The 10,561-nt window shown below is 41.9% G+C and overlaps 1 protein-coding gene across 5 annotated transcripts in view; it reads left to right on the forward strand.

The window, feature by feature from the left end:
- The window catches only part of SFSWAP (splicing factor SWAP), a 78,709-nt gene extending 69,177 nt beyond the window's left edge, over positions 1 to 9,532 (forward strand). For all 5 annotated transcript variants that reach the window (XM_015889811.3, XM_007438110.4, XM_007438111.4 and 2 more), the window contains exons 16-18: positions 3,355 to 3,522; positions 5,516 to 5,588; positions 9,206 to 9,532. In XM_015889811.3, coding sequence (XP_015745297.2) covers positions 3,355 to 3,522; positions 5,516 to 5,588; positions 9,206 to 9,271 — 307 coding nt within the window. In that variant the 3' untranslated portion in view covers positions 9,272 to 9,532. The remainder of the gene's footprint in view (positions 1 to 3,354; positions 3,523 to 5,515; positions 5,589 to 9,205) is intronic.
- Positions 9,533 to 10,561: the final 1,029 nt, after the last annotated feature.

Here is a 10,561-nt window from a genome sequence, read left to right on the forward strand (position 1 = left end):
TAACCTAAGGAAAGATTTGGGCCAGATACTTGCCTGTGATCATTTCCAGAATAGAAAGGTAAAGACAGAGTAGCACACTTTTAGAGGGTTTATTTTAAAAGCAAAGATTAGTCATCCAGGTGACCCATCAGTCCACTTCACATGGCCAATGGGAAGGCATTGTGGCAGTTACAATCAAAAATGTCTGGAGAGTACCCCAACCTTATACACTGCCAGTATTCATATTACATTATCAAAGCTCAAGAATGAACACATGTGTGAAGTATTATTGGGAGAAGAGGAGGATGCAGCTAATAGGAGAATTGGACTTGGAAACTGATCAGCGGGAAAAGAACTAACACCTCGCCCTTTTTTTAAATGAGCTTCCCATTTAAAAAAAGAGTCAGGGCTTCCTACATTCCTTTGCTTCTCCTGCGTCTTTGATAGATGTTTTTCTGTAGCTGGGATCAGGAGGTTAGGAAGAGAACATCCCATTAGTGGAGACAGAGGGAAGGGATAAGGGCAAAGGCACAGATGGATATGGATTTCTGATGGAACGTGACCTGATTAGTGGGTGCTTTCTTAAAACAGTTCATGACTTGGGATCTTAACAGAGGAGCCGATTCCACAGAGACCCTTCCAGTGTCTGTCGCAGTGTTATACAGAAAGGGCTTTTCATATTTTTGCAGGTCTGTAAAGGAATGATCCACATACCAGTGCTTCAAGCATGTTGCCTTGTAGAAGTTAGCACAAGATACCTTGGCTAACTTCTACACTGAGGTTGCTCCAATTTAACATCTTCCTCCTTCAGAACAGTCCAAGGTAACAGGCAAGAGAGACATAGATGGGTTGAATGACGGCTAGTAGATTAATCTGCCAATCTCAGTTAGAGGGCTTTTAATGTAGGTAGGCAAGTTAATCAGTTGCACAGAGCAGCCTGTAAATGTTAGTGCAGCTCCTGTTTCGTCCACTGGGCGCGTGGTAGTCATTGGAAAAGCCCATCGTATTTCCTGCAACTGTTAAAGGTGTGCAAAGTTTACGTTTCCTGTTGATGGAACAGTCACAGTTTTCCAGGACTGTATAGAGATTTGATGGCCATAGTACTCATTCAGGTGGCTTTCTTTCTCAGGAACTGACATGCAGGATTTCTGAAGCGTTTCAAGTATATTTAATAAATAAATAAATAAATAGTAAGAGTTGGTTCCCAGGCTGATACACATCCAGGGGACAATTTAGGGAAACAGCCAGCTGCAAGCCGCTCTGTTATCAGCAAAGAGACCTGCCTCCTTCCAGACAAGAAAGGCTGTTGAAGAGAAAATTAGAAAGTCTTCACCCAAATATACATGGGGCTATATTGATACTAAATTGAAAGTACAGGTAGTTCTCAACTTACGACCACAATTGATACTGGAACTTCCATCGCTAAGCGATGCAGTCGTTAAGTGAGTCGTGTCTGGTTTTATCACCTTTTTGCCACGTCATTAAGCGAATCACACGGTCATTAAGCAAATCCAGCTTCCCCGATTGACTTTGTTCGTTGGAAGTCCCCTGCGAAGGTCGCAAATGGCAATCACATGACCCCAGGATGCTGCAACTGTCCTCAATACATGCCAGTTGCCAAGTGCCTGAGTTTTGATCACATGACCATGGGGACACTGCAACGATTGTAAGTGCAAGGACTGGTCCTAAATCACTTTTTTTGTGCCTTTGTAGCTTTGAACAGTCATTAAACAAATGGTCATAAGTTGAGGACTCCCTGAAGTTTAGTTGCTGAAATTCCTGTAACCATACCCTATTCACCTTAGTCAATCTTGTAGAGAGAATATAGCATCCAGCAGGTGAGCATGGATATGCCCCCTGTCCAAAAGACAATTTGAGGTGGAACATTAGTTGGTACTCATAATTCTCCAATGCCCAGAATTATCAGGAAGTGAAACTAGGTTCTTCTGAATGCAAAGCATGAGGTCTGTCATTGAGCTACAGTACTTCCCATCGTTTCCTGAGCCCATGGCTGTGCTGACACCAGTTACAATGTGAAGTTGAAGGACACCAGCAGTTCATGGTGGATCAGAGAACCAAACTACTAAGTGGCACATTCTTTGCTAGAGAAAAAACTGGGGATTGATTCAGATGAGAGGGACCTCCTACTTCTTTCTCAGAGATATGCTTTTTCCTACTTTTTGAGCAGGCATGTGTGTTCTGCCCCCAATTTTTTTTTGGTTACATCTCAATATACTGAAGATTAAGGTGCACACTTTGCAGTTGATAACATAATTGGACATTGTTTTGATTGGGGGAAAATGTTCCCAGCTACAGGGCTGGGAGTTATCTCAACAGTGCAGTAGAATGCCGAGAGTTTGGCTTGTCCTCTTGTTTCATTTCTGTGAGAGGTTTCTGTAAAATACCTTCATCTTACAATAGCAATTTTCAGTTACATTGACTGATCGTGTTACCTGGTCAAAGCAACCTCACGCAGGCTTCTTCTTGGGAAGGAAGCTATTTGCAGTTCAGGCTCCCTATAGTGAATATTAAGTCCCAGCTACCTCTTGGTGGGTTTAAAAGATGATTTGTGCAAGAAACAGTACATTGGTTACTGTACAGTACCAATATTGACCAGGATCCCAGAATGGGTTAAAAGTACAATGAAGAGGTTCCAGCTAGACATCAGGAGGAACTTCCTGATGGTATGAGCTGTCAGCCAACCAAAATAAGTGGTGACATCTCCTTTGCTAGAGATCTTCAGACAGAGGTTGGATGGTCATCTATGAGATGCTTTAGAGGATCGAAACTGAACAGAGGGCTGGATTACGTAATCTCTAACATCCTTTCCAACTCTATGATTTTGCGACTACCTGAGAGGGATGTGTGGTTGCTAATGTCTTCAGAGATAAAGTAGGTGATGACAACTGAAGAGCCTGTATAAGATGGCCCCCAAGAAATGATGGAGCTCCTTTTGGGAGCTTGGGAGTTTCCTTGGGTGTTACTATTTGTGGCAGTTTTTTGCACCTTCTGTGAAACAGCCAATATTTCCACACTGTTCACGTGAGCACTGCAGTCTCATTATAAATTGAGACAGTAACTTGCAACGGTTATAATGAAATACATGGATTTTTCAGGATCTTGGAATTTCAATCCCCGCTTTCATCTGGGATTTTGGGTTGAGTTGCGCATTTGGCTTTGGGGGGAACAATTCTGACATCAGAGCTCTTTAGAAAAACAAAAAGTTTTGTTCGATGCAAAAGAGAAATCTGCCCCAAGGGAGTTAAAAGGAGGGGGCAAGCAGTGAGTTTCTCTCTGTAGCTGATTGTATGCCTTAGACTAAGCCTAATGTGTGTGTGTGTGTGTGTGTGTGTGTGTGTTCCTGTTTCCTTTCAGAAGCCCTCATGAAAAGAAGAAGAGGAGATCTCACTCCCACACCAAGTCTAAAGCAAGATCCCATTCGCCTTCCATCTCACCGGGAAAACAGTCTGCCCATAAGAATTCCAGTCACTCAGCCAGCATCTCTCCTGTGGAGAGTCGGGGATCCAGCCAAGAACGTTCTGGGTAATGAGCCCCCAAGAGCCTCCATTCTGGCTGATAGTATAAATAATCCAAAAGGGGAAAGTAAATAATTATAAAAGCGGGGGAGGGCTGGGGGATGCTTGCTGACTCTGTGCCAAAATCTCTGTTCAGTTCACTTTATTCTCCAAACCTTTGGGGTGAATACAGTGAGCCTTCCTAGTGTGGCAGGCATTCATTGCGTTGGAATTGTAAATTCCACCCTCACGAGGGTACGTTGCAGTCGTTTAGCTGGTCACCTGTTTTACTGCCCTTCGGCATCTCATGAAAAATCTGAGAAAAGTAGAACAGGGTTATGTAGATAGCTCTGTACAGCTCTGCTGATGAGCTGGGCTGGTAGAATTGAGGTGCAAGGAAAGCACCCCTTTTTTTAAATGCTCTCCTACTTAAAAAACAAAGCAAAACCCTGCTTACCTCAAGCAGAAAACCAACATTTTTCTGTGATGTTTCTGCTTGCAGAGGTTTTTTTTATTTTATGCCAAGAGGGTGTTCAGATCATGTTTTTCTTCAGCCTGAAGTAATGCCATATGTGTACACTAATTACACAATTGTTCTCATGCATTTTTTCCTTCCTTAGGCAAACCCACAGCCTTCTATTAATTTCAGTAATGGAATATATAACTTCTGAACTGTTAATGAAACCACTTTGGAGGAATTCCGACTTGATCATCTTTACCCCTGACTTTCCTCTATTATTTGGAATCAGATTTTAATTTGAGATTCAACTGTGGCAAGATTCAGTTCAGAGGCAACAAGGTTCAATCTCAACCAACTTGATTCAGTGAAGGGTTTGATTTAGGCTTCAGTAGGGAAGCATCAAAATAAAGCTGCTTCATTTGGAGGGCAGAATGAATGAAAACAGAAAGGGTGGTAGATCCTTTAGAGGGCATTAATCCTGCAGAGTTTCATCCAGGTAGCTTCAATCATTTATTTCAATAAATTATTGAAATATTCCCTCCTTTTTTAAGACTGGAGTAGCAGGCATAAGGAAAAGATTTGGGCTATGAGGTAAAGGACTATGTTAGAAAGAGCAAACAAGGTCAAAGAGGAGCATTGTAGTAAATCTGGCTCTCCATCTTAGCAACCCTGCCTAAACACATTCTACCAGCAGAGTGAGATGGAAGCTCAGAGCAGCACTTTGTAAGTCTCTCATAGGCAGGATTTATGGAGTCAATCAAATTCCCTGCCTGGCTGTTTCTTTCAGTGGCAAGGAATCCATTCAGCATCTCCCCCCAGCTGTGTCCATAGATGGAAAGAAAGCTGCAGCCAAGTTTAAGACAGCAGAGCCCCACCGAGTCTGTTGAATCTCTGAGTTGGGTTTGAATCTCTCTGAAGTTATTTGAAGGCCCCTAGTTGGATCTGACAGCTCAAATCGATTTGAAGATTCAGTGTGAATAGGTGATTCCATTGGCTCTCCATGGAATTAAATCACCCCTTTTGAAGCTCTGCTTCCTTTAATGCTGTGTTTTTACTTTGTTTTCTTGCATTCTGTGAGAACTCCAGAATGGGGGGGGGTTTTTGTTCTTTTGTGGGGTTTTTTGTGTTCTTTTGTTTTGTTTTTTTGAGGTGCTCCAGTGAGTTGCTTTTCTTCAGGAGATGCTTTGTATGAGAAAACTGGTCATCAGCGAATGTTGTAGAAGTAGCTTAATTGTTATTTATGCGGGAATATTGGTTGGCACATGGGAAACTGCGTGTTAGGATGTACCCCTGATGAGAGTTGGGGGGGGCGGTCTCTGAATGCCTTGTGTCCAGCCTAAACATTCAAAGTGTTTCCCCTGGATTTTTTCACCAATCTTACAAGATGTCTAGGAGGCAGACTAATAGCATTAATTTCCTGAAAAGGCAGGATGCGAACTTCCTGCCAGTTCTTTCTCTGCACAGTTCTTCAGTTTTTCATGTTAATTACAGTCTCTCAACATACTTGGGTATTGCAGTAATGACCTGCCAACTGATTCCTCTTTTCTTTTTAACCTTTTAGGGGAGTTCCTTTGGAAAAAGAGGGCCAGATCTCTTCTGCAATTGTGTCATCCGTTCAGAGTAAAATCACTCAGGTACAACTAAACATGTTCCCGGTTTTTTTTACAAGGCTCTGCAATTACGGAAATTCTTGCTCACCTTGTTGCTCAGTGTCAGGTTTGCATGTTGCAAAGGGCATGCCTAAATCAGACCGCTGTCCTGATTTTAGAGCTGTCTAGTTTGTGAGGGAGTTCTTCAGTGTATCTCTGTGCCAGTATTGGTGATTTAGTTACAAAAATGAAGCAGCCCTTATGTTTACCTTACCCCAGATTTGCTTTCTGGGGTCCATGGCAGGTAAAGGAAAAAAGTTACCCCTCGCTGAGACAATGCCATTCCATCTTTTCAGAGCTCAACATCATCTCCATGTTTTACACAAACTGTGTGTGATGGAGGACTTGGATGAGGAGGTTCAAGGTCAGGGGGAGAAGCATCTCCTCAGCCCACAGACTGAGCATGTGAAAGCAAAGAGGATGAGACTGGCACCACCCTATTCGTAGTGTTTAGTTGCAGACCTTGGGAGTTAGAGTTAGTCTGGCGAGATTCTGTCTAGCAGGTGCAAGCTAACAAAGAACAGAGCAATTCCAAAACTGTCTCGTGGCGTTTCTTGGGCTGAACCTGACACCGTGGTTGTCTTGCCTTGACCAGCCTGTGTACAGCCTCACCCGTCTCACCTTTTCCTTATAATCTTTGCTCTGCCAACTTGTAAATGCCCCATCCTCTCAGGGGCATAACTTTTTAAAGCGATTCCTCCATTAATTTTTCTTCTGATGATCTTCCAGTGTCTCCTGCCCTCTGAAATCTCACTTCAAACCTCTCCCATTTCCTTATCATCTTTGCTCTACTAACTTGTGAATGCCCATCTTCTTGGGGGCATTATTGTTAAAGCGATTCCTCCATTAATTTTCCTTTTGATTATCTTCCATCTATACAGTGTCTCCTCCCCTCTGAAATCTCACATCAAATCTCTCCCATTTCCATTAAGGCCTCATTAAGCCTCCCCCGTCCCCTTAAGATTTCTCACCCGGTTGAATCAGAGTCTTGATATCTATAGCACCAAAGGCAACCGCAGCCTGTTCCCTGCCATTCTGGAACGCCAGGACACAGAATAATGATCTCAAGATACTGGGAAGGTAGATTGCAGCTGCATGTTAAGACTAACTACTTAAGCGTAAGAGCTGTTTGACTATGAAACCCATAACCCAGGGAAGAGAGCGTTAGCCTTCTCTCTGGGGTGTTCTCGTATCTGCACTGGAGTTGGATTGTTGGTCTCAGTAGCCTCGTTCAATTCTATAGATTTAAGATTCTCCAACACTGCAGGCAGGGTTTGTGGGCGGGGAGGGATAATAACACAGGGAATTATGCACAAGTACTGAACCATCTGGGTTAAAACATCCCCACAACTTCTATACAAGCATGTTCTGAGAGAAGCAGAATCTTTAATGGGACTTGGGGCTCACAGAAGAATAGAGTTATTTTCTGGATTAGCTGGGGGAAAAGCAAATGGGTGGATTTATCCCCCCCCCCCCCAAAGTGGTCCCAGACCCATCTCTTTCTCCAGTTCTTTTATAGACAGAATCTTTCCTTTACTCCCAACAATGATTATCTTAAGAAACGTTTCATCTCCCTCCCTTTGGGTCCTTGCAATATAAAGAAAAGTCTTAGGTTCATCCATCTCCCTTCCCTTCCTCATTGCGATCGGCGTTTTGGTACTTTTAATCTAGGCTATTTGAAAGACCTCAGCACCCTCTCTTTTTTATAACATTTTTTTTCTCATTAAAGTTACCAGGTGCTTTAAAGGTAATTATCTTATGCTGTTAAGTACAGTAACGTAAAAACAAGTGCACTGTGAAAGACTCTGATAAGTTTGTTTACAGATTTGGATATAATAACCATGTCTTCTTCATCGTCGTCGTCTTTTTTTCCCCCCCTTTCTTATTTGGTCAACGGTTTAGAAAGTAACTTGAATAGCCGTATTTTGCCTTCAGCTCACTAAGCAAAGTGCATATAAAAACCCCTCTCCTGTGTTCCGTTTTCCTTCACGCAGCCTGGTCAAGAAAACAGTAATTTAGCAATCACCTCTTTCAGCTTCCCTTTTCTTTCAAAAAAAAACAACAACATCATCTTGTGCTTGCTTCAAATTTAATTTGACTTGGCCAGATCGCCTCTAAACGGGTACTGGAGTTTCTCTCACTGTGTTAGTTTTGAGACATTGTAATGGGTGAATTGTAATAAATTTGTCATTTTCCATAAGCGTGATGCCAGCGTGAATGTTCCACTTCCTCTTGGGGAGAGGATTTTTAATACTCAGATGACTGAACCGGTTGGAAGTTTGGGATAAGAGGCTGCTTATCCTTGAAGGGCTGAGATAAAAAACAGCCATTGAGCATCATATGGATTGTAAAGGGAGCAGTGACTTCTTCAGATTCTGTTTCGACCTTGGAGAATTACAACCAGCTAAGAGACTGATCTTTCACTGTTGAGAAAAAAGGCATAATCGGTTTTTGTTGGTTTAGAAAAAGGGTATAAGAAACAGTTGTGCATTGATCGCCTTTTCTGTATTACAAAACATTGTGTACATTTTGGAGACAGCCATGGTTAAAATCTTGGGTGTCCTCTTACTAGCTAAATTTTCCAGAATTGCTGAACAAAAGACTTTGAAGCCAGCAGTTCTGTAGCACAGATCTGCCAAGGAAATATTTCCTTGCACCCTGAAACTGGCCCTTTGAATTCTGGGAGCCAGTCTCTGCTACCTGTAGTTGCAGACGCTTGTCTACTCAGCAGCAAAAGCCTTCTCGTAACGAGCTTAACCCCATTTCTCTGCAAAATGTGGACACATTGGTAAATGAAGTCTTGCTGCCCAATGCTGGTTAACTGCTTTGCATCATCATCATCATCATCATCATCATCAACAACAGTCAGCCTTCTGCTATCATAATGCTTCTTTTTGGAGCAAAGGGCACACTACTCCATCCCAAATTTTTATGATAGCACAGTAAGATTCAAGGATACGGGTGCCCTGCCATGTAGAATCTGGCAACGGGTGAGAATAAGAAGCAGAAAATTAAAAATTGGAGTTCAACCATGGCCAGCATTGGGAAGGGGATTGGCAGATTAGATAGAATGTGTTCTGATCTGACAAAAGTTTTTCCTCTTTGGGGCAGCGTCTTTGAAAGCAACCTCCCGCCCCCAGTCTGGTCTTCCAGGAGTTGCCATAAAAAGGGCTGCTTTTGAGAAATGTCAAACCATCCGAAGCAATTAAAAGAGACTGCTAACAGAGTTTAGGTTAGGTTACCTAAAATATTCTCCTTTGCCTTCTGGATATCCTTGACAGAATTTGTAAGTCGATGGGGAGCTCAGCTGATTTCTGACTTCAGAAATTTGGGTCTGTTTGAAAAAGATCTTTTGGCTTCACCAAAGAGTTTGCACCTTCAGGCTTTGTCCCCTGTATTAGGGTTTGGAAATAACTCTGTATTGATCAGTTCCTTTACATCCATTTACATTTTCCTCCTTTTCTCAACTGAGATGGATTTTTTGTTGGGTGGTAAGAAATACATATGCTGTTGAAGATGTGCTCAGCAAACCATTTGCAGAAGGTTTAGTTTGGTTGCGGTCTGATTTATTTTGTTTTATACTTCCTTTGTATTTGTTGCAGGATCTTATGGCCAAGGTGAGGGCAATGCTTGCAGCTTCCAAAAATATTTCTACCAGTGCCTCCTGAGATGGAAAGATGGAAGCTCTATAAAGAACTGAAAGTCCTCATTAGCTACGGAAAAAGAGCCCTCTTGCAACGCTGCTGAGTTTTTTCCCACGAATCTTCCTTTGGATAAAAACAGCCATGGAAGGGAGCATTGTAAATTATGTTTTGATCGGTTCTTCAGTAAGAATTTTACTACAAGTGGTGCCTGTATATTTGTAAATATAACATTCTTGCGAGTGTTACACAAATAAAAATGCAGAGAAATGCTTTTTATTAGCTAAAGGCTTTCTAGAGATTGGTGGGTTTTTTTTCCTTTGATTCAGATGACCTTAAACTCACTTTTCAATCAGGATCCTCTAATGTGGTGTATACAAATTGAATTTAGCAGAACGAAGCAAGGAAATTCTAATAAAAACAGCAGGCAAAGGGGGAAGAATTAGGCCAAAGGACTGGCATTTACTGATAAGAGTTCTACAGACTTTGCTTGGCGAGAATAATGCAAATCGGTCAAAGGGAGCAGGCTTTTAATGTTCTCCAGGCTGTAATTGGGAGCTCATTTGTACGTTTTTAAGGCCCCCAGTCAGAAAAAGCTGGTTTAGTGTTAGGTTGGTGACAACTATTCCAACCTTTGGAGCAAGGATTCTTAATGCCTTGCTTGAACAAAAGTTCAGAATTGTCCAGATATCCAGAGTTCTGCCCATAAAGGTAAACATCAGTTTATTTAAATTTATCATAAAATATGAGACAGTTATCTTTTTTGCAGCCATGAACTGACGGACTGTCTCTCAAATATATGATTTATTTAGACTTCTAATTAAAGTTTTATTTTGGTGCTTGGAGGATATAGTAATCCACTTAGTAAAGCATTGCTTTAGTAAAAATACACCACAGAAAAGTTGCCAGATTTTTGTGGTGCAATTCTGGAAGGATCCAGGACCCTTCACCCCAACCCACTCCAAAATTGGGGCTGGACTGATACATGGTGGTGTAATGGTCTAGAAGCAGCAGCAGCTGGAAATTAGTGTTGGGGAGGGGAGGATTAATGTATAATCCATTTTGAAATTGGTTATCAAGGAGTAAAAGAGTACAGATAGTCCCCAGGTTAAGAACACCCGGGTTACAGACAACCCATAGTTAAGAACGGAACCTACTGTAGCAAAATTCGAGTTAAATACACAATCGTTCAAGTTCATTACACAATACTACTTATACAATATTATACAATAATACGGTTCTGGCTTACAAACAAATTCGACTTAAGGACAGACCTTGGGAGGGGAGCTCATTCTTAAACTGGGGCTACCTATAATA

The sequence above is a fragment of the Python bivittatus genome, unplaced genomic scaffold, assembly GCF_059951505.1.
Source record: "Python bivittatus isolate LINGU-HERP-01145 unplaced genomic scaffold, Pbiv_v1 ctg000100_np1212, whole genome shotgun sequence".
In the NCBI taxonomy this organism is placed as follows: domain Eukaryota; kingdom Metazoa; phylum Chordata; class Lepidosauria; order Squamata; family Pythonidae; genus Python; species Python bivittatus.